Source organism: Dreissena polymorpha, chromosome 12, assembly GCF_020536995.1.
Source record: "Dreissena polymorpha isolate Duluth1 chromosome 12, UMN_Dpol_1.0, whole genome shotgun sequence".
Classification (NCBI taxonomy): domain Eukaryota; kingdom Metazoa; phylum Mollusca; class Bivalvia; order Myida; family Dreissenidae; genus Dreissena; species Dreissena polymorpha.
This window is the reverse complement of record NC_068366.1, coordinates 41,996,558-42,023,717: the sequence shown is the minus strand read 5'-3', so window position 1 is coordinate 42,023,717 and position 27,160 is coordinate 41,996,558. Positions and strand designations below refer to the sequence as shown.

Sequence of the window (27,160 nt, the reverse complement as noted above, 5' to 3'; positions counted from 1 at the left end):
TCTTATATATCGGCATGAAATAGCGTATTCCCAATCTTGAATTTGTAACGTATACAAATACCGCTTATGAATGATGATAGTCCAGGCTTTTGCGATAAGGTAGATTATTAACATTTATGACAAGACTTGAGACTCAATCATTGTAAAAGACACATAACTAGGGCCGCGCTCTGTGAAATTGAGATTTAATGCATGTGCGTAAAGTGTCGTCCCAGATTAGCCTATTCAGTCTGCATAGGCTATTCAGGGACGACACTTTCCGCTTTAATGATATTTTCTGTTTAAAAAAGTATCTTCTGAGCGAAAATGTGTTTCGGCGGAAAAGAGTTTCGTCCCTGATAAGCCTGTGATGACTGCACAGGCTTATGTGGAACGACACTTTACGCACATGCATTACATCCATTTTAACAGAGCACGGCCCTAATAATAACTATGTGTCGTCCGTTTGTAAACAGGTAATATCACTTGACAAGGCTAAACGAAAACACATTGAATATTCAATTATAAAATATTAATTTGTTATTATATAAACAATATTAATACTACATAAGAAATTATTTTTAACAAGTTTACATCACTGTTTAAGGCTGTCCGGTTCAAGAAAATGTTGGTTCTTACGCTTTTTACCAAGGCGACCAATGTGCAATTTATCTCCCCCGGCGTGTGTAAGTTTGAAAATATATTTTCGGGTGGGTCCTCCTATAGGTATTTACGACCCATCAAACATGCAGCAAATATTACAACCAAGAAGAGCGATTCGCTGTACCTGATTAAAAGCGTCTGCGGCGATCCGTCTGTTTTGGTAGTCTACGTCAGTGAGAAGACTGGCAATCTGGGTCTGCAGCAGGCAGTTCGTGAGCGGCATCTTCGTCAGTGGATCCACCTGCATAACAAATATTGACAAAATCATAAATGGGCCGCGCTATGTGAACAAATGGATTGAACTCGAGTGGGTCAATTGTCATCCCAGATAAACCTGTGCAATCCACACGGGCTAATCAGGGACAACACTTTCCTCCTAAACACGATTTTCGTTAAAAAGAGAATTCATTTTAACGAAAACTACCAAAACAGCGGAAAGTTTCCTCCCTGATTAGCATGTGCGAACTGCACAGGCTAATATGGGACGACACTATATGCAAATGCATTTAACCCTTTCAGTGCTGGAACCGAATTTTGAAGGCCTTTGCAAACAGTTTGGATCCAGATGAGACGCCACAGAACGTTGCGTCTCATCAGGATCCAAACTGTTTGCTATTCTAATAGTATTTTTTGAAAAAAATCGAAGAAAATGCTAATTTTAGAAATTCAGCAGACGACATTTTTTGCAGACAACAAATTTCCCAGCATGCAAACGGTTAAACAGGCTTTGTCAGGGCGAGGCTCAAATATAATCAGATCCCAAAGCATTCCCCTTCAACCACCACAAAATACAATTTATATAGTATATGGGGTGTAGCCTAACTATGCTTATTGGTCAACAAAAAGTTTTATTCGGGTGCGCATTCAAAGCGCGCCCATGCCCTATGTGTTCGATTCTTACGTATCAGTAGTATAATTCGTTTTTATTTACATATATTATGCAAAACTCCGAATATATCATCGGTTACAGACGAGTAGTATATTGTCTAACAAAGAGCATAGGTTTTATTCCCAAAACAAAGCGGTCGTCGGCTTCATTTGGCAGTGGAGAGGATATTTTCTCACCGCGCCATCAGAAAACGTGTTGAGGACCCGGATGTCAGTGGGGTCCTTGTTAAGGGTCTTGGCCACTTGCTCCATCAGCGACTCCATGATGAAGATTGCCGGCAGCGAGCCTGGTAATACAACAGGATAAAGTTTGCATTAGGTTAAGTTGGCTACAGACAGTTCGAAGAGATTTTTTATTAACTTTCGTTTTTATAAAAACATAAACGTATACTCTAACAAGAGATGTGTTTGTCAGAAACACAATGCCCCCCTATTGCGCCGCTTTGAAATAAAATTTCAATACATCATTTTGCAGTGTTAGAAATTATCTCCCTTTGAAAGCTTATTACTTCCCTTGGATTGCATTTTTTGAATTTTGACCTTGAAGGATGACCTTGACCTTCACCTCCAAAAATGTGCAGCTTTATGAGATACACATGCATGCCAAATATCAAGTTGCTATCTTCAATATAGCAAAAGTTATGGCCAATGTTAAAGTTTTCGGACGGACGGACTTACTGACGGACTGATGGACAGTTCAACTGCTATATGCCACCCTACCGTGGGCATAAAAAGAAAGACTATATGTTGCATCAAAATAACGTTGAATACTGATGTCTACAAATATGTAGGTAGGTCAGGTCGTCATATTAGACGTTATAAAATACAATTGAACACAACGGGTTTATATTATATAAAGATTACATGGCTGACAGGGTGACAGTAAATTTGTCAACTTGAGGAAATACTGTCAACCGAGGCGAAGCCAAGGTTGACAGTATTTTTCCGAAAGTTGACAAATTTACTGTCACCCTGTCAGACATGTAATATTTAGTTTATTATACCGAATAAAGTATTCAAAAATGAACAATTTATATGAACCATGAACAATTTTAATATTCAATAATTGAATTTAATTTCAGCAATGAACAACCATTAATATGTTGAGTGGTTCAGATTTACGGGCAGAGCAAAATGAACTTCGCTTTATTCGGCACCGACCTAGTTTATCCCATCAATTTTCTTAGTCGTCAATTATTTCTTTAAAAATATAGATCTATTACAGAACCAGCTTTCCGTATTTTATTTTCATCACTTGATTACGGATTTTATGACGTACTTGTGTGACGTCACTTCGGTGACGAAACATTTTGGGACAACAATATGGACGTGGTGTTTTTTTTATTACAGTAAAATATTGGTTTAAAGCATCGAACGAATCCAAAACGTATTTCGGATTGTGTGTTTGTCATGCATAACACCTTAAGAACAGACACTGGAAGTGTATATCGTTGTAACTTTATTGTTATTAGCATTGGATTAAAGTTGCCTTTGAGGTAAGCGTGTCGTTTACAGTATACTAAATTGATTTTCTTTTTGACTCCTGTCAAAGCTAAAATAATGGCATTAATCTATTCTACAGCACAGTTTCAGCTGCAATAGATATTTTATTTTATGCTTTCCGGTGGTTTATAGAGAAATATCAGTGAATTAAAACTGATAATTTCACTGTTTCAAACAATGAAAATTATCAGTGAAAATTCTCGATAATTTTCACTGTTTACTGTGAAATAACGTCATTTTTTGACGAAATGACGTCATTATCCCAGCGAAATTCTTTAGTTAAACTCTTTAACAATGTATATAAACTGTGCAAAAAGCATAAAATAAAAATAAAATTTGTTGGATTCGGTGGAATATCGATTATAATTCACTCGTGATCATAGAAAATATATATGCGCCACTCGTGAAAATATTATTTTCTACGATCACTCGTGAATTAAAATCGATAATCCACCGAATCCAACAAATATCCTCTATTTAATTATCCAAATACAACGGACACGCAAAACTGCGTACTGCGCATGCGCGAATGGGACAGTATAATTTTCGAACATTCCGCACGTGATTGCTAAGGCAGCGGGTTACAGTATTTTTTTGTCAGTAAATGTTTTCCCGCTGGTGGCACGTGATTGCTATGGCAGCGGGATACAGTATATTTTGGACAGTAAGTTTATTCCCGCTGGGTCTGACAGTATTTCTATGTCACGATGGCCTATGGGAGTTGAGCATTGTAAATAAAAGTGAGGTAAAATAAACGTTTATATTTACATGAACGCGTTCGTTACATTAGATTAACCTATTTAAACGTCACTGTGTGACGCAAACATTTAGGTAACACATGATGTCTACCAGGCGAGCGGGCGGCTGTGTTCATGGGCTTGTTCGTCTTCACGGCCACACACTTGATGTACCAGTTGTCGCAAGCGTATGCTGGAACGTAACAGACTCTTAAAAGCAGGCGACATATATGAAAAAATAACTCAATCGGCGTGCAGAAAATCTGTATTTCAAAAATCACATTATTAATAATGCTTACGCTCAAACCAATTTCGATCGTTATACATTTAGAATGGTTTTCAAACAAAAAATATCTCGCACCATATCTACCAAAACATTTGAGAAAAAAGTTATTTTCATGGGCTGCACTTTAAAATGTTGCATTATATCTCATAACAAGTACACACAACAAATTCATGAAAACTTATCAAGGCTCATCATCGAAACAGAAATGTCTCATCAGATCATCGCTGCCTTACCGTTGTTGGCCCAAGCCTGCATAAAAGGCAGGGAGTTGTCGTTAGGATTGGCACCGCAGTCAGCGTAGTAATACATCTTGATGCCGTTCAGTCGCCCGTCTGATGTCACGCCCACCTAGGGAACGTAAACATATTGCACGTGCAGTGGAAAATATACTGGATAGACCTGCTCAAATGTTCAGGCGTCAACTTATAAAGCTAATTAGATCGAATGTATCAAAAACGACGAAAACTTACATAATATTTTAGTGACTTCAGCAAAACTACGAAACTAAACCTGAAAAATGTTTAAGGTTGGTAGAAAAGTAAGGGTCGGTATAGTTAACAGAAGCAACCAACGTTTTTTGTGCGCTTCATTCGCAACAAGTTGTTGTGGTATTGCTGCGCATACTACAATCAGTATGACACTGTGCATAGATAATTGTTATTAAAAAGCCAGAGAAAACCTATTTGCGCTAATAACGCGTGATACATATATGAGTCGCTTTCTGAGAAAACTGGGCATAATGCATGTGCGTAAAGTGTAGTTCCATATTAGCCTGTGCAGTCCGCACCGGCTAATCAGTGACAACACTTTCCGCTTTTATGGTATCTTTAGTTTCAAGGAAGTCCCTCCTTACCGAAAATCAAGTTTAGGCGGAAAGTGTCGTCCCTGATTAGCACAGGCTAATCTGGGACGACACTTTAAGCACATGCATTATGCCCAGTTTTCTCAGAACGCGACACATGTGGTCATCCACGTGACAGTATCTCGAAAACATTTTGTTGTGAGACCCAGGGGACATAATTACAACAAACTTGGTAGACGACTATCAGATAAGCTTCATATTTGGTATAAGTTACATTGTATATATGGTTTGTGTATTTGATATCTTTGGTATATGTGTTTTAGGGAGTGGTAATTTAAGGGAAACTCGCGTTACCCAAGCTGACATTAATTTTTGCCCAAAGAGTGTGATTTGAACAATCTTGGTGGACAACTACCCTATAAACACTACCGCAAAACGTGTCGACGTGTTTGTACAAAGGGAGTAACCTACTGTTAAAAAGTGTTTATGAGATTCCCGTTAACTATTTTTGAAACGAGTGTTATTGTGTGTGGAGTATTTCACCTCGTAATCGGCAATATATGGAAATCGCTTTCCCAGCATCATCATGTTGTCCTCTAGGGTGAGCCGCAGTTTAACTGGCCTGTAAATAAACATAGGAGTACTGCATTATTAATGACAGGTAACTGACACAGATTCTAAAATAAATAATCACTCTCGACAGAACGAACTATTGTGGTTGATGTCCTTGTTATTGATTAATTAATTAATGATAAAAATGCATACACGTACACTAACGACAAAAGACAGACTTCATGGAACGTGTTACCAAGTCATATCGTCGGTACGTTTTTCTTAATTTGCATGTAGTTACCAGGGTGATTGTGGAATCTCCTTAAACCTAAATGATACACTTTCGTAATTATACTAAACACTGCCGAAAAGATTTAGCGGTAAAATACATTTCTTTCATGAAACAGGACGAAAACAATATGGTATATTAATGTAAATGCTCAATATTGCAGAACGTTGCAGCATATGTTTTAAAAACTGATTGAAATATAAATGAATATTTATTTTTCATATCCTTCAATTTTAATTTGAAACACTCGTTTTAAACAAAACTAATAAAAAACAAAAACACACATTGTTGACAAAATTGAAAAAAACAACTAAATAAATAGTTGAGAAACATAGATTGGTAAGGTCGTGTGTTCGCCTTTAAAGAGCTATCAGTATTTGCTAGCGGTCGCACGCACGTCTTGCTAAGATACGCTGAGAGCCCACAGGCGGCGGCGATCCAGCAGTTTTGAGTGATCTTGCCGCCATACGCACCGCCCAGCCGCTTCACCTCCACGTTGATACTGGAACAAACAGGGGGAGACAATCAATATTGAAGTCAAAAATAAATGTTGAGGTACACTTTGTTAACCCTTTACAGCTTTGATACTCACTTTGACTCCCGTCTTGTCCCTTAGAAAATTTATATAAATTGACGACATTTCTTGCTAGATTTAAGTTGTAAAGGTTTTATTTTTAAACTCTAAAATACTGCTGAGCAGCAAGCACCATAAAATCTGAACATCCTGCCGGCGACTGGGAGGTTGTTCCGTTGTTGTTTTGTGCTGCTTGCATACAGCCATTTTCACTTTGCCGCTGAGGGGGAGAGGGTTGAGACCAATGTAGAAGCGCTTGTGAATGTTGAAACACATATTGAAAACTAGAGTTTTGTCACAGACGTGACGTATACCCTCACATGCCGCATTTACACAGACTATTTTGCATGCTGTCGTCATAAAACAAGAGAATGTAATTTATGGCGATTTAAAAAAAAAATTATGCCATTATCATTCATGGCCATGTTGACCATTGAACTCTTGAATTTTTTCGCATGACACGCCTTCCAATGACTGTGAACAAAATAAATATACAGAGTCATTTTAAAACCTCACAATGAATGACATAGTTATGGCCCGGACACGCTCATTTATGGCCATGTTTTACTTTTGAACTTCAAGTGTGACCATGACATTTGAGATATATTCTTTCGCAAGACACACCGTCTAATGATTGTGAATAAACGTAACAAGTTATTTAAAAATCTCACAATGAATGACAAATTAATGGCCCGGACAAGATCATTTATGGCTATTTTTGACCTTTGAACTCAAAGTCTGACCTTGACGTAGCAGTTACCGACGTAATTCTTTTGCATGACGCATTGCCCAATGATATTGAACAAATGTGCCAAAAAATCTCACAATGAACGACATAGTACTTGCCCGGACAAGATCATTTATGGCCATTTTTGACCTTTGAACTCAAAGTGTGACCTTGACCTTTGAGATATCGATGTAATTTTTCCGCATGACACACCGTCCAATGATGGTGAACAAATGTGCCAAATGATTTTAAAGTCTCACAATAAATGCCATAGTTCTGGCCCGGACAAACTTTCGGTTTAAAACGCACTATGTGACCCCGTGACCTAGTTTTTTACCCGGCATGACCCATATTCAAACTTGACCTTGACCTCATCTAGATACAACTTCTGACCAGGTTTGGTAAAGATCGGATGAAATTTTTGGGACAGACATACAGTCTATATAGCCCCCAATGGTAATGGGGGTATAATTACAGTTAGATAACGCCTTGTATTTTACTTATATTTAGCGATAGACGTTGTGTTTATATTGGTATACTCGACGTTCTGGCACTGATAGGTAACTGGTATAGATTTGCCCTTACATATATTTTATGAAGCAGCACGCTTTTTTTCCGACCTGATACGGTTCTTTGGTTAATGGTAAGTTCGGTAAAATATCATGTATTCAACTTTGTTAATGTGGTCAACCTTAAGCTTATACACAATTCATTCAAGTATAGTGTATACATTGCCAAAAAAAAATTTGTTTACATGTACTTTTTATTAAATAATAGTAATTACGTGAAACAATGAGATTGAACTAAATGTTGCTCTCAATATAAACAAATCTCAAATAATTCAGTGTTTTTTCGCAATCTTTTAAAACAATTAACATTTTGATTCTTTTCAACTTTCTTCACAATGGTTCCGGTCATACCAAATTATTAATGTGCACATTCTCTTATTCTGGATCTATCGTTATTGACACATCCATTATGACCATACCGCTCACCTGTTTTTGGAGAGGCCAGTGACCTGGGATATGGACGTCTGAGTGAAGTCGATCGACTGGGTGGTGGTGAACACGTCCATTCCGTCCTCCTTGGGAACGCACAGGCTTGCCTAGCAATGAACACTTCTGGTATTTAGAAACAGTATTTCACATGGATCTTTCTATTGATTGCACGACGTCAATTGTTTTTTCAAGACATTCACCCGAAAAAAAACACTTTATATTTGAGAGAGCAACAATCTTCCAACAATATAAACTAAGTATCCATGTATTTTCAAATAAAGAAACAAGAGCTGTCCGAAGACAGTTCGACCATTATGCTTGTTTATAGTAAATTATCTGTCAGTCACCTGATAGAATGTCCACAAAGTTGAGTATCGATAGTAGTTATACAGTATTTGAAAACTTAAAGCTGAACTTTCGTAAATTACGACAAGAAATGTAACCATGCCAAGGAACTAGATTTTCAAATTTTTACCAACTAATTAGCATAAGTTAACTAAGTTTGCCAGAAAGGTCTTTATCTATTTTAAACGACCTTCTCACTACATTAAAGCACATTACATTAAAACTCTAGTATTGAGAGGAAACTTTTTGTATACTTTTATTAACAATGACCTTGAACCAAATGGTCTCAAAAGCAATCCAATGCTAGGATTCTCCATTTGTAAGTGGTACTGGTCCCCCAACTGTATCTCACCTGATTCTTTATGTGGAAGTGGTACTGGTCCCACAACTGTATCTCACCTGATTCTCAATGTGGAAGTGGTACTGGTCTCCCAACTGTATCTCACCTGATTCTCCATATGGAAGTGGTACTGGTCTCCCAACTGTATCTTACCTGATTCTCCATGTGGAAGTGGTACTGGTCCCCCAACTGTATCTCACCTGATTCTCCATGTGAAAGTGGTACTGGTCCCCCAACTGTATCTTACCTGATTCTTCATGTGGAAGTGGTACTGGTCCCCCAACTGTATCTAACCTGATTCTTCATGTGGAAGTGGTACTGGTCCCCAGCTGTATCTCACCTCATTCTCCATGTGGAAGTGGAACTGGTGCCTCAACTGTATCTCACCTGATTCTCCACGTGGAAGTAGTACTCGTCCCCCAACCATATATCACCTGATTCTCCACGTGGAAGTGGTACTCGTCCCCCAACTGTATCTCATCGAATTCTCCATGTGGAAGTGGTACTGGTCCCTCAACTGTATCTCACCTGATTCTACACGTGGAAGTGGTACTGGTCCCCCAACTGTATCTCACCTGATTCTCCATGTGGAAGTGGAACTGGTCCCTCAACTTTATCTCACCTGATTCTTCATTTGGAAGTGGAACTGGTCCCCCAACCATATATCACCTGATTCTCCATGTGGAAGTGGTACTGATCCCCCAACTGTATCTCACCTGATTCGCCATGTGGAAGTGGTACTAGTCCCACAACTGTATTTCACCTGATTCTCCATGTGGAAGTGGTACTGGCCCCCCCAACTGTATCTTACCTGATTCTCCATGTGGAAGTGGAACCGGTCCCCCAACCATATCTCACCTGATTTTCCAAGTGGAAGTGGTACTGGTCCCCCAACTGTATCTCACCTGATTCTCAACGCGGAAGTAGTACTGGTCCCCCAACTGTCTCTCACCTGAATTTTCAACGCGGAAGTAGTACTGGTCCCCCAACCATATCTCACCTGATTCTCCATGTGGAAGTGGTACTGGTCCCCCAACTGTATTTCACCGGTTATCCTCACCGCGGACTTCGAGATAGCGTCTGGAATAAGCAGTGCGAAATACTAGAGAATAATGATGCGGACATATATTTCTAACAATTTATTTAATGCTGCAAATTTTATTATCACTGCAGAAAGAATCATACTACTGCAGTATCATGTAGCAAGGTATTTTAATCTCAGTTAGTTGAGTAACTTAGAACTTGAATACAATGTGAGGAAGATATAGAGTAAGAGCTAAGTTATTTTCTAGTAGTATAAAAAGGCATCATTATTATACAACTACTTATGTGTGCTGCAAAAAAAGCAACAATACATATGCATGAGAAAAGTCTACATAGAAAATAGTACGAGTACAATGGCTCTACACGGTAATAGTAAGCTCGTAAGTAACACGTAAGTTGCAACGCACCATCAGGGTTGCCGACCATGAGGTCATCACAAGGCGCCGGGAAGAAGGACTTCTGCTGTATGGCGTCCCTCAGGTTAATGAGGGGCTTAGTGACCGCCGTGTAGGTGACCTTGACCGCGTACACTGCCCCCAATGCGGTCCCGTAGTCCTCTGGGTTGGGGAAAAGGACAAAATAGGAGTAGACTAATTGTAACAAAGAAACTTTTTTATTTTGATGTATTACCTTTTCTGTTCTGGTAGAGGCAAAGTACTGTAAATACACTATTTAATTATTCTTAAGAGTTTTTATTTTATTGGTGAGTTCGCAAGAATTTTTTTTTTAAGGGGGGATAATTGTTCCTAATTTATATTCTTTTAAAAGTTTGATATATATTAATATACTTGAAAAAGTTAACTTTTTTGTTAACATTTTATCTTGTTAATAATAGCAGTGTTCATTATAGGAATCAAACGGATGTTTTTTATTGTAATTATGTCAATTTGCTACACATGTTGGCAAGTTAATAAAAATACACCTACTGGCCAGAACAATAGCGACTGGTTGTCCACAATAAAGAACTTTACTGCTTGCCAGCAACTAAAAATAAAGTAACAAAGTATATATATATGGAAAGGCTACGGAAATGTAAGACCTTTAAACGATATAAATACAGACGAGAAAAAATAGGTGTTGAGATTTTTGACCTGGAAGAATTAACACCTATATAACATGTATAATATATGACATTGTATGAAGAGGATGTTAAATACGTCTGCAATATTCATGCAGTCTTCATGGCCGAGTGATTCCACTCTTAGATTTAAAAGGGCATGGGTTCATGCGCCGGCATTGCAAAACGTAAATATTTTCAATGGATTGATGTTTTTATGTTTTTAATCTTTTTTCTTTCACACATTTTTTAAAATCTATTTTGGAAAAAAAATAACACCAACAATTGCAAAGGTTGTTACATCGGTCTGTATATTTTACCTCATACTGCATAATGCCAACGCCAGGAATAAACCAGTTGTTCTGTCCCACAATGTCCTTTGCTGTTATCACCATGGAGACGCCCGGGATTTTCTGCAAACCATTAAATCTCTCGATTAAATGACAATGGACTACACAAAATGCCACAACGAATAGCAAGTGTGCTCTTTCACGTTGTTAACAGACAAATAGACATGCAGTAACAATATGCTGAGACGAATGAGAGATCCATGAAAGTCGACCATAACTTTTCCAAACAATCCATTTTGTTACTAGAAACTATTTCTTGACTGTATTTTAGCTTTGTTCTATACTTTTGACATATTTACAGAAACAAGGATTCCATTGGGATGGCATATGACATTTATGAAGCGCTATCAGCAAATGTGAGGCTCTGTACTGTTAGCGTAAAAACTGCGCAATTATGGAAGAGATATGCGCACATATTAAGTATTATTTAAACCGAAATTGTTCAACGTCAGATTATGTGACTAGGACTTCTGATATATCACGCATCTGTTGTTTTAAAGTACAGAGCAAAAACATCATCATCGTATAAACCATCACCACAGTATTCTGTGAGTATACGAAATATTTCTATTGTTCATTAAGATGTTATTTATCATCATTTTAACATTACTTCAGTCGTATTGTAGGGATCAGTTTACGTGCGTATTCTAATGCCAGTAACTGGCTACTGTACAACTTGAATCAGGTGTACGAAAGAACAGCTTTATACAAATTTTCATGACCAATCGCTCACAAGTTTATATGTAGTCAAGCCGGGCATATTGTTGATATTAATACATTCCATACATTGGTATAAAATACATCTCCGATGAACGCTTACCAGAGCGGCGGTGGCGTCGATTGCCTGGATGGTACCGCTCCCGACTGTGCTCAACACGAACGCGGCCTCCAGCTGTCCCGGGTATGCCGGGAGGTCGTCTGTGTACAGGGCTTCACCCGTCGCCTGGGGAGAAAGAAGCGATTACACGTAACAACTATTTCTCGCATATTTAAAATACGTAGTTGATTCGTTGTGGGTGGGTCCAAATGAAAATAACATTATATACATCAGAAAAAAATGACACAGCGCAACGCTCAAATGTTCATGCTATATTGACCTTAGAAACCATTCAGTTTGAAAAAATTAGAAATATTTCGTTCCCTTTTCACAAAACAGCGGAAATGAACACACATTTTATATCTATTGTATTAAGGCGAACTGCAGACCTGGGCGTCTGCTTCCAGTTTTTTCATGGGCTCCGTGACCGGATACTCCATCGTGTTTGTATCGTACGTCTGTTGACCGGACGAGATGGGGCGCAGGAAGTACAGCTGACTGGCCCCCGACCTGTATTGCTGCCCGGCCCGGTCACCAACCATGTACAACACGAACTTGGCACCATGAAATGTTCGAATATGACAAATGTTACGAAATGTGTTGTTACTTCATTGTGTATTTGTATAATATTAAGTAAGTATAATTATAAGTCGCACGAGGCTTCAAAAAATGTTATGACGACGAAGATGTATAGTTTAGACGCTTTAAACTAAATACCCGGTAAGCACGTGCTATCTAACTTAACATTCCGTAACTGTATTCTAATGAGCATACAATAAACCAGATCAGTACTTGTTTTCATATAAAACGATATAAATAAGATACACTTGTGTTAAGAAGTTTCATGGAAGGGGTATAATTTTATTCTGGGGAAGACCTTTTTTCAAAATTTAAAGAAATATCACAAAAAAACTGTGTATTTAATGTGTTGTTGTTTTATATTGAAAAATGCTAACCCGAAAAAAAAATAACTTTGCACATGGTTACCTTGTAGAAAAGAGACACCGCCAATTTCGTCCTGTATGCTGCACTCGACAGTGCGGGGGAGGAATCCGCGATGATCTCCCCTTGAAGAGTGGCCAAAGCCGCTGAAATGGACAATTGGACATGCCCTAATTGTGAATCATTGATCAAGGGTTGTTGATCACACTATGCATGCTGATAAAGATCACATAAAACAATTTAAAGCCCGCTCCTTAACCTTCCATTCTGAAGATGGTGAAGGGACATACAAAGTATCGAGAAAACAATACTACCACTTTCTGTGTGTTCGTGCACGTGTGCGTGCGTCAGTCCGCCGTAAATCCACGCATACACTATCGATATTATGCACAATATAAATGTTAAAATTATTTAATTATGCTTTTTATCCTCTTTTTATTTTGGCATTTTTGTTTGTGGATGTACGTTGATTTTATAAATTCTAATGGAACGAGTTCACTAATATTGTTAGACTTCGTAAAGAACTCATCTAATTTATATTACTTCTTAGGACAGTTGGGTCCGAAATATTTTTCCCGTTCAAATATGCTTCCGTCTTTGTAGCACGAGCCTGAAATACGCCAGATAAAGCGACATCAGGGTTAAAGTGATATTATGGTATTTTTTCACTGCTGAATTGAGCTGAAACGAATTAGCAGGTCAAAAGAGTTAGTTAAAATGTAGTAACTGACCAAGTAACTGCAACTCATCTTGCTACCAGTTGTTTATAAAAACTATATATTATATTCGATATTTTACATGAATCACCCAGTTCTCTAAGCCAAAATGATCCGTTAAACAAAATGGTGTCTTTGTGTCGTATGAACGAATCTGCACTAAAACTAAATTTAGATTCACATCGTACATCGAATCATTTCTGTCGTCAGTTGTCAACACGAAAGTACGGTTGATATCGAATGCATAACTTTTCTCTTTCCGGGCTATTGTTTTAGTATGCTGATGCTGCATTAACAAATATAAGTGTGTGAAAACACCAAAAATAAACAACGGTTGCGATAGACACCTATAAACTGTTAAATGCCCATAATATCCCTTTAATTAAGATTCGGACATTTCAATCAATTATCGAAAGATATACTAATGCAAAAGCAAAAACAATGCAAGGGATGCAAATGTGATTGCTCTGTAGTTGCGCAGTCGATTCGCCAAACAATGGTATACGTTTTTCAGGATGCTTTCCAGAGAAACAATAACTTCAAACGTGTATACAATAGGTTGCAAAATCCACAGCGGGCCGAACTAGATACACATACCTTACCTTTTTTCTTTGCTCAATTAGTCTTATAATCCCTTTTTCACATGCTGACAATATTTATACAACCTAGACCCGATCAATTGAAGTCAATTTTATTGGCAAATACATTAGTGAATAGCCGAACAGCATACATAGACAGTAACAAAATAGACCGTCAACCGACCAAATGATCTCTTACGACTATGTGCATACATAAAACAGCTTAGAGCGACAGTACGTACAAACTGCGTGCCCAGCCCGGCAAAGGCAAGCACAGGCGCCTCCTTGAGAACCCAATTCGTCTTATCCAGGCGCACACGGAACCCGCCCGTCACGTAGCAGTACGAGTTCTGAAAAAAAGTTTCTAAAAGCTGTTCGCAAACCATGCGTCCCGGCATACTATGCGTGACCTTGCCTCTAATATTAACCTCAAGCGTTTTATCGCTGTATAAAAGTTCATATACTACTCAAAATTTTCTAAATATCACTTGTTATAGTATGTGTAATTTGAAGTTCACCCCTAGCTGGATCCAGCCAGCGTCGCGCATCAACTTAAATCAATACATACAAATACAATAAAAAATACACACATTCTAATATCAAAACCTCCAAAATAACAATTTAAATTAAATTAAATTGAACTGAAGATAATGTGAAAACAAAAGGTGATCCTTAGCAAATTTTGAGTAGTATATAATTAATGACACTCACTGAATGAGCGTATGCGACTTATATAATGTATGGACTTGTTGTTGAGTAATACGGCGAAGTCACGTGTATATGTATTCTTACATAAGCTACATGTCTGTTATATCTTTCTTACCGGTGACCAAATTATGATGATGTAGACATTGATGTACGAACCTTCCTGAATAAGGGTCGTTATAAATGTTCATAAAGTCAAGCCTGTCTGATCATTTGGACGAGCATTTTGGTATATGTTTATTTTATTACCCTACCCGCTCACCTGTGCACGCGGCGTGACTTTGTAGAACTTGATGTACTCGTCCTGATCGAGGTCCGTGTAGTCAAAGGCGAATACCAGCTTACCACTGGTATACGTGGACATGAAGTTGCTGATGTCCACTGAGTCACCCATGAAACCTGCCATAGCAAAGCAAACACTTCCATTTCAACCGGTATTGTCAATTTGCTATACTTACCTCAAGATTCCATTAATGTGAAAGGCCGTGATTTTACAAGTTTCTATCAATGTAGATGACGTTCATACACATTTTTGCCGAGTGATTATAACTGTAAGGGTTAAGATGTTATAAAATTACTTCCAATTGGTTTGGTTCAAACATATTTATTTTAAAACAATTACGACACAATACAAAGTACTAGTAAACATGCTGAAAGGTAATGGGAAGCATTATGTTTATATTCAAAGAAAATGCCAATATAACGACTTTATCCCTCGGTGCACGAGAACCATACGCCTATACAAGTGTGAGCGTTTTTGATTTGTTAAATGTGATGTTATAATGGTTTATACTTCAATGGTTCAAAACACATGTGGTCAAATGGTTCCCTGCTTACTTACCGGGTCATTTTAAATACTTTAGTTCATACCAATGAGTCGCGTTCTGAGAAGCGGGGTTAAATGCATGTGCGTACATTTGCACAGGCTAATAAGGGACGACACTATCCGCATTACCTGGATTTTTGCAAATAGGAGACTTTCTTTACACGAAAATTAAAATAGGGCGTAAAGTGTTGTCCCTGATTAGCCTGTACGGATTGCACATGCTAATTTTGGACGACACTTTACGCACATGCATTAAGTCCCGTTTTTTAAGAGGGAGGCTTATATTTTGACAAATGGTCTCACCTGTCCACACCCGGGCCCTGAGCACGTGCAGGAGGACGTACACGTCCGAGGGGAAGTCCCTGTGGTTGAACTTCATCACGAGGTTACCCGCCCACGTGGCCCTCTGTCATTGAAACGGGGAACCAATAATAAATAATGGTTAATAAGCTTTCTTAATTTGTCAATATTTGTGTCTAGATTTTTTGGGTATATATTCGTGCATATAGCCATTATAAACTAAAGCTCAACTTGTATAATATTGAAGCTCAAATATCATATCTTAGCTGCAATAAGCTTTCTCTACAAAAGCGAATTCTATGACCAAATGTCTATTCAGAGAGATAGTATTACCATTTTAAAAGATTTTTTATTTCGATGACGTTATTCTTCTGGTATTTACCGGTACCTTAGATTCACATGGCATCTAATTACAAACGGAAGTACAAACGTTAGTAAATTGATCGCAGATCTTCTTCATAAATACACATTTCATAACATCCCAAAATTAAGGAAAACACATGTAAACGAATAAATGCATGGTCCATTAGATCTGGTCCATTCACGAGAAGACACAAGAGAATATTCACCCATTTGCTACAGGAATGTCTCACATCCGATATAATCATCACGATCACACATTAAGACCAAATATACGATGTGCAACATCTGTACGAGGCTTACGTGTACATAAATTCAATATTTACTATAATGTTACGTTTGTATAAAAACACTAAATTGGGCTATTTCGAATTGACAAATGTGTTATGTTAGGAATACCGACGTTCACCTATTATTCCGTTTACAAATAATAGTTTCGATGAGAAATAATAAGCGACCATCCGTTTAAATTGTTTGCCAGTCTTGAAACATCCTGTGCAATTTGTTACCAAAAGGCGCGGCCAAATAGTTCTATACTCACCGCTAAAACTATTTCGTATCCATACAAATTTGTATTCACTAAATATGAAGTCAAGTCGTTCTTATTAAGTTCAAACTCAGAATCACAGAAAGAAGTGATGGTACCTGATGTGTATCACATGTTTTTCTTGGGTTTATATAATGATGGAAAACCTGAGCATCTTTCCCAGTTTATATGTCATTTTATCAGCATCCGGTATTATATGTTTTCAAACAATGATTGGCATTACATTATTTAAAGAAAAATAGTTGATGCTGGTTTCAATTACCAATGCTTCACATTGTGCGTTCCAATGCTTCAATCAGTTTCAAACATGGTTTGTTTGTATTACGTTGAATGCATTGTCTGGTATTGTACATGATATTCCTCACTTGTCTGGAATAAAATATATGAGTCGCGTTCTGAGAAAACTGGGCATAATACATGTGCGTACAGTGTCGTCCCAGATTAGCCTGTGCAGTTCACACAGGCTAATCACGGACAACACTTTCCGTCTTAATTGGATTTTTGCTAAAGAGACTTCCTTTAAACAAAAATGTTATAAAAGCGTAAAGTGTCGTCCCTGATGCGCCTGTGCGGACTGCACAGGCTAATCTGGGATGACACTTTCCGCACATGCATTATGCCCAGTTTTCTCAGAACACGACACATATTGTGGCATACGCGTATGTGGCACACGACATTCAGGAACGGAATCTGGGGGTAAAATATCCACCAGGAGAATTTGCTCTTGAGGAAAAACTACTAGCCCTTACTTCAAAAGTGGACACTAAAATAAGCAACCACTTTACATCTTCTTTCCAGCATATGACACTCACGTTTCTGACAGGCAAGTTCGCCACTCGGGATAGTAGCCTGGCACACTCCCCGAAGTACGCCTGTTCCTGGCTCATGCGCGTGAAGATGTCAATCAACATGGTGAGCGTTAACCCCGCCCCAAAGATGATGTCCGAGTCAAACTGAGTAGTAATATATCAATGTCATATGATTTGCTTATATCCAACTATTCGACACTATTTGTACAAGAGCACATCGTTTTTCATTTATAAAAATTAATGCTTTCTAATCAAGCGGATGGGAAGCGATGCTTGCTAATCAAGCGGATCGGGAGCGATGCTTACTAATCAAGCGGGTGGAAAGCTATGCTAGCTTATTAATAGGGTGGGGTCTGGTGCTTGCTAATCAAGGGGAAGGAGAGCGATGCTTACTAATCAAGCGGGTGGAAAGCTATGCTAGCTTATTAATAGGGTGGGGTCTGGTGCTTGCTAATCAAGGGGAAGGAGAGCGATGCTTACTAATCAAGCGGGTGGAAAGCTATGCTAGCTTATTAATAGGGTGGGGTCTGGTGCTTGCTAATCAAGGGGAAGGAGAGCGATGCTTACTAATCAAGCGGGTGGAAAGCTATGCTAGCTTATTAATAGGGTGGGGTCTGGTGCTTGCTAATCAAGGGATGGGGAGCGATGCTTGCTAATCAATAGAGTGGGGCGTGATGCTTGCTTATCAGGGGGTGGAGAGCGATGCCTTCTAATCAAGGGGTGGTGCGTGGTAGTACTTGCTAATCAAGGGGGTAAAAAAAGGAGGTGGGGAGCGACGCTTGCTTATAAATGGCGTTGGTTGCGGTGCTTGCGTATCAATGGGATGGGAAGCTATGCTTGCTAATCATGGGGCTGGGTGCTATGCTTGCTAATAAGGGGGGTGGGGTGCGATACTTGCTAATCATGGGGCTGGGGAGCGATGCTTGCTAATCATGGGGCTGGGTGCTATGCTTGCTAATCATGGGGCTGGGTGCTATGCTTGCTAATAAGGAGGGGGGGGTGGGGTGCGATACTTGCTAATAAGGGGGGTGGGTGCTATGCTTGCTAATCATGGGGCTGGGGAGCGATGCTTGCTAATCATGGGGCTGGGGAGCGATGCTTGCTAATCATGGGGCTGGGGAGCGATGCTTGCTAATCATGGGGCTCGGGAGCGATACTTGCTAATCATGGGGCTGGGGAGCGATGCTTGCTAATCATGGGGCTGGGTGCTATGCTTGCTAATCATGGGGCTGGGTGCTATGCTTGCTAATAAGGGGGGTGGGGAGCGATGCTTGCTAATAAGGGGGCTGGGGAGCGATGCTTGCTAATCATGGGGCTGGGGAGCGATGCTTGCTAATCATGGGGCTGGGGTGCGATACTTGCTAATCATGGGGCTGGGGAGCGATGCTTGCTAATCATGGGGCTCGGGAGCGATGCTTGCTAATAAGGGGGGTGGGGTGCGATACTTGCTAATAAGGGGGGTGGGTGCTATGCTTGCTAATCATGGGGCTCGGGAGTGATGCTTGCTAATCATGAGGCTGGGTGCTATGCTTGCTAATAAGGGGGGTGGGGTGCTATGCTTGCTAATAAGGGGGGTGGGTGCTATGCTTGCTAATAAGGGGGGTGGGGTGCTATGCTTGCTAATAAGGAGGGGGGGTGGGGTGCGATACTTGCTAATAAGGGGGGTGGGGTGCTATGCTTGCTAATCATGGGGCTCGGGAGTGATGCTTGCTAATCATGAGGCTGGGTGCTATGCTTGCTAATAAGGGGGGTGGGGTGCTATGCTTGCTAATCATGGGGCTGGGGAGCGATGCTTGCTTATCATGGGGCTGGGTGCGATGCTTGCTTATAAGGGGGGTGGGGAGCGATGCTTGCTAATCATGGGGCTGGGGAGCGATGCTTGCTAATCATGGGGCTCGGGAGCGATGCTTGCTAATCATGGGGCTGGGGAGCGATGCTTGCTAATCATGGGGCTGGGTGCTATGCTTGCTAATAAGGGGGGTGGGAGCGATACTTGCTAATCATGGGGCTGGGTGCTATGCTTGCTAATAAGGGGGCTGGGGAGCGATGCTTGCTAATCATGGGGCTGGGGAGCGATGCTTGCTAATCATGGGGCTGGGTGCTATGCTTGCTAATAAGGGGGGTGGGAGCGATACTTGCTAATCATGGGGCTGGGGAGCGATGCTTGCTAATCATGGGGCTGGGTGCTATGCTTGCTAATAAGGGGGGTGGGAGCGATACTTGCTAATCATGGGGCTGGGTGCTATGCTTGCTAATAAGGGGGCTGGGGAGCGATGCTTGCTAATCATGGGGCTGGGGAGCGATGCTTGCTAATCATGGGGCTGGGTGCTATGCTTGCTAATAAGGGGGGTGGGAGCGATACTTGCTAATCATGGGGCTGGGGAGCGATGCTTGCTAATCATGGGGCTGGGGTGCGATGCTTGCTAATCAGGGGGCTGGGTGCTATACTTGCTAATCATGGGGCTGGGTGCTATGCTTGCTAATCATGGGGCTGGGGAGCGATGCTTGCTAATCATGGGGCTGGGGAGCGATGCTTGCTAATCATGGGGCTGGGGAGCGATGCTTGCTAATCATGGGGCTGGGTGCTATGCTTGCTAATAAGGGGGGTGGGAGCGATACTTGCTAATCATGGGGCTGGGTGCTATGCTTGCTAATCATGGGGCTGGGGAGCGATGCTTGCTAATCATGGGGCTGGGGAGCGATGCTTGCTAATCATGGGGCTGGGTGCTATGCTTGCTAATAAGGGGGGTGGGAGCGATACTTGCTAATCATGGGGCTGGGGAGCGATGCTTGCTAATAAGGGGGCTGGGGAGCGATGCTTGCTAATCATGGGGCTGGGGAGCGATGCTTGCTAATCATGGGGCTGGGGAGCGATGCTTGCTAATCATGGGGCTGGGGAGCGATGCTTGCTAATCATGGGGCTGGGGAGCGATGCTTGCTAATCATGGGGCTCGGGAGCGATGCTTGCTAATCATGGGGCTGGGTGCTATGCTTGCTAATCATGGGGCTGGGGAGCGATGCTTGCTTATCATGGGGCTGGGTGCGATGCTTGCTTATAAGGGGGGTGGGGAGCGATGCTTGCTTATCATGGGGCTGGGTGCTATGCTTGCTAATCATGGGGCTGGGTGCTATGCTTGCTAATCATGGGGCTGGGGAGCGATGCTTGCTTATCATGGGGCTGGGTGCGATGCTTGCTTATAAGGGGGGTGGGGAGCGATGCTTGCTAATCATGGGGCTGGGTGCTATGCTTGCTAATCATGGGGCTGGGGAGCTATGCTTGCTAATCATGGGGCTGGGGAGCGATGCTTGCTAATAAGGGGGCTGGGGAGCGATGCTTGCTAATCATGGGGCTGGGGAGCGATGCTTGCTAATCATGGGGCTGGGGAGCGATGCTTGCTAATCATGGGGCTGGGAGCTATGCTTGCTAATAAGGAGGGGGGGTGGGGTGCGATACTTGCTAATAAGGGGGGTGGGAGCGATGCTTGCTAATCATGGGGCTGGGGTACGATGCTTGCTAATCAAGCGGGTGGAAAGCTATGCTAGCTTATCATAAGGGTGTGGCCTGGTCCTTGCTAATCATGGGGAAAGAGAGCGATGCTTTCTAATCAAGGGGGTGGGGAGCGATGCTTTCTAATCATGTGGGTGGGGAGCTATGCTTGCTAATCATGGGGCTGGGGAGCGATGCTTGCTAATCATGGGGCTGGGGAGCGATGCTTGCTTATCATGGGGCTCGGGAGCGATGCTTGCTTATAAGGGGGGTGGGGAGCGATGCTTGCTAATCATGGGGCTCGGGAGCGATGCTTGCTAATCATGGGGCTGGGGAGCGATGCTTGCTTATCATGGGGCTGGGTGCGATGCTTGCTTATAAGGGGGGTGGGGAGCGATGCTTGCTTATCATGGGGCTGGGGAGCGATGCTTGCTAATCATGGGGCTGGGGAGCGATGCTTGCTTATCATGGGGCTGGGTGCGATGCTTGCTTATAAGGGGGGTGGGGAGCGATGCTCGCTAATCATGGGGCTGGGGAGCGATGCTTGCTTATCATGGGGCTGGGGTGCGATGCTTGCTTATAAGGGGGGTGGGAGCGATGCTTGCAAATCATGGGGCTGGGGTGCGATACTTGCTCATAAGGGGGGTGGGAGCGATGCTTGCTAATCATGGGGCTGGGGTACGATGCTTGCTAATTAAGCGGGTGGAAAGCTATGCTAGCTTATCATAAGGATTGGTGCTTGCAAATCATGGGGTGGGGAGCTTTGCTTTCTAATCAAGTGGGTGGGGAGCGATGCTTTCTAATCATGGGGGTGGGCGGGGATGCTTGCTGATGAAGGGGGTGACGAGCGGTGCATGCGTATCAATGGGTTGGGAAGCGATGATTGTTAATCAAGGGGAAGAGAAGCGGGGCTTGCTAATCAGGAGGGATGGGGAGCAATGCTTGACAATCAATAGGGTGGGGAGAGATGCTTGCAAATCAATGGGGTAGGGAGCGAGGCTTGCTTATCAAAGGGTTTAAGGTAATGCTTTCTAATCAAGGGAGTTGTGAGCGATTCTTCTAATCAAGGTGGAGGGGAGCGATGCTTTTTATCAAAGGGGTTGGGAGAGATGCTTGCTATCAAGGGAGTGGCGAGCGGTGCTTGGAAATCATTGTAGTGGGTAGTAGTGCTTGCTAATGAATGGGGTGGGGAGCGGTGCTTCTTCAGGGGATGGGGAGAGATGCTTGCTTATCAAGGGGGTTGGATGAGATGCTTTTTAATCAAGGGTACGGAGAACGGTGCTTGCGAATCAAGGGGGTGGGGAGCGACGATTTCTTATTGATGGGATGGGTAACGATGCTTGCTTATAAATGGGGTGGGGAGCGATGCCTGCAAATCCAGGGGGTAGAAAACAATGCTTCCTCATCAAAAGGGTGGGGAGCGATGGTTGCTAATGAAAAGTATGGGTAGCATTGCTTGTTCATCAAGGGGGTGTGATGAGATGCTTGCTAATCAAGGGTGTGGGGTGCGATGCTTGTCAATCAAGAGGTTTGATTAGACACTTGCTTATCAAGGGGGTGTGATGAGATGCTTGCTAATCAAGGGTGTGGGGTGCGATGCTTGTCAATCAAGAGGTTTGATTAGACACTTGCTTATCAAGGGGGTGGGATGAGATGCTTGCTAATCAAGGGTGTGGGGTGCGATGCTTGTCAATCAAGAGGTTTGATTAGACACTTGCTTATCAAGGGGGTGTGATGAGATGCTTGCTAATCAAGGGTGTGGGCAGCGGTGCTAGCTAATCAAGGGTGGTGGAGAGCGATGCTTGCTAATCAAGGGGGTGGTAGCAATGCATCGAGGGGAGCGACGCTTGTTCATCAAGGAGGTGGGGAGCGATGCTTGTTCATCAAGGGATTGAGGAGCGGAACGTGCTTATCAAGGGGATGGGGGAGCGATGCTTGCTTTTCAAGGCGGGGGAGTGGTGGTTGCTTATCAAGGCGGAGTTGAGCGATGCTTGCTCATAAAAGGGGTTTGGGACCGATGTTTGCTAATCAAGGGGGTGGGGAGCGATGCTTGCTAATGAATGGGGTTGGAAGTGGTGCTTGCTTATCAATGTGCTGGGGAGCGATGCTTTTTTTATCCAGGGGCTGGGGAGCGATGCTTTCTTATCAAGGGGCTGGGGAGCGATGCTTGCTAATCAAGAGGCTGTTGACGATGCTTTCTTTTCCAGCGATTGGGGAGCGATGCTTGCTAATCGAGGGGGTTGGGAGAGGTACTTGTTTATCAAGGTGGTGGGGTGCGATGTCTGCTTAGTAATGGGATGGCTCGCGATGCTTGCTTATAAATGGGGTCGGAAGCGGAGGGCTGACCTCTCACCGATATACTGTACATCTCCATGAAGCCGCTCAGATCCAGGACCACTTGAAAATTATCAGGACTCTGGTCTCCGTAGACTCCTGGAAAAGCAGGACGGCATTGATTACGATGCAGTGATACAACGCAGATTAAGGCCCGCCGTAGACAAAACAATCATGTACTTGCTGTTACCGCAAATACAACATAACAAACATTTTAGGCAATTCTTGAAAATCAGAAAAATGCAAATGTAAATATTTATCCACATTGCAGTTTCGAAATAAAATAATACATGATATGAAAATGCTTTCTATTAAAATTCCCTTCTCAAGTAATCAACAATCCATACTTCATGATAGTGATCCGATATAAAGAAAACGTCAAGCTATACTGGTGTGTTCTACTTAAGACATCTGCATCATTACCGTTCGCGATGTTAAGGTAGTGTATACTATGCAAATTGAATACGCTTAATTGATATAAGACGTCCTATGAGGTCATTAACCACACTACACGCGCATAAACATGGTCAAAGACTTTTTATGAGTCGTGTTATGAGAAAACTGGGCATAATGCATGTGCGTAAAGAGTCGTCCTAGATTAGCCTGTTCAGTCCGCACAGGCTTATCAGGGACGACACATTCCGCCTAAATTGGATTTTTGCTAAGAAAAGACTTCGTTTAAACGAAAAACGTCATAGAAGCGGAAAGTGTCGTCCCTGATTAGCATGTGAGGATTGCACAGGCTAATCTGGGACGACACTTTATGCATATGCATTATGCCCAGTTTTCTCAGAACGCGACTCATAGAAATAACATTACTAGCACGCTACTACAGCTGAACTCTCAAATTCCATACGCGACAGCTTAAACCAGATTTCGAGTCCAGTCACAATATTAACATATTTAAATTTATCGCCCCGTGTTGAAGGGTCTTTTTTCACGTTTTGGTAAATTGACAAAATTTACAAAAAAATGTTTCAGATTCACACATTTTCATTGTTCGGAAACAGTAATATAGACAATTTACCATGCTCTAAAATATATATTATATGCATCTTTGACAATTTAAAAACCTTAAAATTATACAGCGTTGCAACGCAAAACGATTGAATAATTAGGAGAGTTCTTTTGTTGCTGTAATTTTGTGATACTACGAGGATCGCTTATACGTAGTATAAAATACAAGCGTATTGTTTGAGCACGGAGTGGTCTAAGTGTTCGAATTTTACTTCAAGGGTCAGTGGTTCGAGCCAAGTCAAGGGTTACTTTTTTTCCTTTCTTTAATGTTGTTCTAGGTTTGTACTGGAGCTTTTTAGATTCTATGTTTAAATTTTTCAATATAAAGCATTTAATGACAAACTTCAATACATGCCAAAATCTGTGAAAATTTCCCTTTAAGTATTCATTTATTTTCGATCTGTATTTGATCTTAATTTAGTATTAAGAACGGGCAATTTTGTCTGGTTTTTTGCTATGCGGAGTTCTATATTAACCCATTTATGACTAGTGGACTCTCATCCTTCTAAATTGAATCAATTCATTTCCAAAATTAGGGATGTCTAGAATATTTATTGCTATATTAATAATATTACTTACAGATATTCCTTTAAAGGGGCCTTTTCACAGATTTTGGCATATTTTGAAGTTTGTCATTAAATGCTTTATATTGATAAATGTGAACATTGGATATTAAAACGTCCAGTAAAATATCAAGAATAAAATTTAAAAAAGGAAAAAAAAGTAGCCGGCACCAGGGCTCGAACCTGTGACCCCCGGAGTCCTGGAGTTAGTCTGAAGTAAAAACGCATTAGCCCTCTGGGCTATTCGGCCGAGCATACACAGATTTGGTATTTTATACCTTATATAAGCAATCTTCGTAGTTTCGTAAATTTAAACGACAACAACAGAACTCTCCAAACAATTCAATCGTTTCGCGTTGCAACGCTTTATAATTTTTAGGTTTTCAAATCGTCAAAAGATACATATAATGGCTATATTGGACCATGGTAAATGTTCAGTAATACTGTTTCCTTACAAATATCATAACTAAAACGAAAATTTGCGAATCTGAAACAACTTTTTTCAATTTTGTCAATTTACCAAACCGTGGAAAGATCCCTTTAAGCAAACAGCGCAGACCCTGATGAGACGCCGCATCATGCGGCATCTCATCTGGGTCTACGCTATTTGCCAAGGCCTTTTTCTAGACGCTAGGCATAAATGGGTTTAATTTCGCAAAGAGACCAAATCAAATAGTGAACATTTCTTCGTAATAATACGGTATTTTTGGCACATATGTTCAATATCAAAATATGTACGGAAAAAGTACTATACATGAACTACCGTGATAAATATGCCCGGGCAACTGTGAAAGGTTGATATTGTTGTTTGTACTAGCAACTCTTTGTTTATCTTAACTAGTTCATGTAGGTCATCAAAATCTGACATGTTTCAGTCGCATGATGTTGAGCATAGTGATGTGGTTAATTGGGTTGAAGTAATAATCAAAAGGTCAACAAACAATGCATAGGATGAAAACGAGCTTCACTTCAAAGGTCAGTACAGTAATTTAAGCTCGAGATACAGTTTGTTTTATTCTAGTTCAGATAATATCGCTCATTGGGTCATTGTCGACCTGAAATGGCTTGAAGTCACCCGGGGGTGACTAGAAGCCGATTCTTGTCACCCTAGGGTGATTTCAAGCCGATTCATGTCACCCTGGGGTGACTTCAAGCCGACCGGGTGACTAGAATCGGCTTGAAGTCACCCCAGGGTGACATGAATCGGCTTCTAGTCACCCCCGGGTAACTTCAAGCCATTTCAGGTCGACAATGACCCAATGAGCGATAATATCAAGACCAACCTTTTGTATAATTTTAGTTTATTGGGTGTCGGTCCATGCTTATCAAACTGTATATATCAAGGTAATCGTTAATGTCAAGTAAAGCAGAAGTGCGAGTCATAATGTAACATGTACCCATGTGGTCGAGCACAGATTTTTAATCGAAATGACGAATGTAAACAACCGACCATCAATTCATGATGTGTACCTGCAGACACGTAGCCTCATGTATACATGTGAGCCGCGCTCTGAGAAAAGGGGTTGTAATGCATGCGCGTTAAGTGTCGTCCCAGATTTACCTCTGCAATCCGCACAGGCTAGTCAAGGACGACACTTTCCGCTTTTTTATTTTCTGTTTATATAAAGTCTTTTTTAAACAAGACAGTTAGGCGGACTGCACAGGCTAATCTGGGACAACACTTTAAGCGTATAGATATGCACTACCCACCGTGTGCCGTGTTTCCCAACAGGAAGCTGATTGTTTTTCCCTTGCTGGCGTTCAGTATGGCCGTGATTTCATCCTCCGAGGTCGGCTTATACCAGGCGGTGTCGGCGAACACAAGGTGCGTAAGCGGCACCGCTTGGTGACCGGAGCAGCTTCCGGTGCACGACTTGCCAGTCTTTGAACACCTGCGTTCTTTCAAATCCTGGTGATTAAGAAAACAAAAAAAACGCTTGCACACAACATGTATATATAAATTGTAATTGAAACTTCTATAATGACTTTACTCCAGGGCCGTAAACAATAATGAAGATCTCGGAA

At 41.4% G+C, this 27,160-nt stretch overlaps 1 protein-coding gene and 1 long non-coding RNA gene across 51 annotated transcripts in view; one reads left to right on the top strand and one right to left on the bottom strand.

The window, feature by feature from the left end:
* The window catches only part of LOC127852926 (uncharacterized), a 56,537-nt gene that overhangs the window by 18,110 nt on the left and 11,267 nt on the right, over positions 1 to 27,160 (bottom strand). For all 50 annotated transcript variants that reach the window (XM_052386961.1, XM_052386968.1, XM_052386973.1 and 47 more), the window contains exons 7-27: positions 26,846 to 27,044; positions 23,575 to 23,654; positions 17,738 to 17,878; positions 16,022 to 16,124; positions 15,155 to 15,291; positions 14,430 to 14,537; positions 13,437 to 13,503; positions 12,939 to 13,039; positions 12,341 to 12,505; positions 11,955 to 12,077; positions 11,105 to 11,197; positions 10,654 to 10,711; positions 10,135 to 10,284; positions 9,684 to 9,763; positions 7,996 to 8,105; positions 6,097 to 6,201; positions 5,402 to 5,480; positions 4,290 to 4,404; positions 3,883 to 3,963; positions 1,708 to 1,817; positions 767 to 883 (exon numbers count right to left, since the gene is read on the bottom strand). In XM_052386961.1, the coding sequence (XP_052242921.1) occupies positions 767 to 883; positions 1,708 to 1,817; positions 3,883 to 3,963; positions 4,290 to 4,404; positions 5,402 to 5,480; positions 6,097 to 6,201; positions 7,996 to 8,105; positions 9,684 to 9,763; positions 10,135 to 10,284; positions 10,654 to 10,711; positions 11,105 to 11,197; positions 11,955 to 12,077; positions 12,341 to 12,505; positions 12,939 to 13,039; positions 13,437 to 13,503; positions 14,430 to 14,537; positions 15,155 to 15,291; positions 16,022 to 16,124; positions 17,738 to 17,878; positions 23,575 to 23,654; positions 26,846 to 27,044 (2,322 nt within the window). The remainder of the gene's footprint in view (positions 1 to 766; positions 884 to 1,707; positions 1,818 to 3,882; positions 3,964 to 4,289; positions 4,405 to 5,401; positions 5,481 to 6,096; positions 6,202 to 7,995; positions 8,106 to 9,683; positions 9,764 to 10,134; positions 10,285 to 10,653; positions 10,712 to 11,104; positions 11,198 to 11,954; positions 12,078 to 12,340; positions 12,506 to 12,938; positions 13,040 to 13,436; positions 13,504 to 14,429; positions 14,538 to 15,154; positions 15,292 to 16,021; positions 16,125 to 17,737; positions 17,879 to 23,574; positions 23,655 to 26,845; positions 27,045 to 27,160) is intronic.
* Positions 11,507 to 13,387, top strand: LOC127852930 (uncharacterized). The gene is made up of 3 exons (XR_008036369.1): positions 11,507 to 11,682; positions 11,958 to 12,101; positions 12,328 to 13,387. It is a non-coding gene; the product is annotated as an uncharacterized LOC127852930 (long non-coding RNA).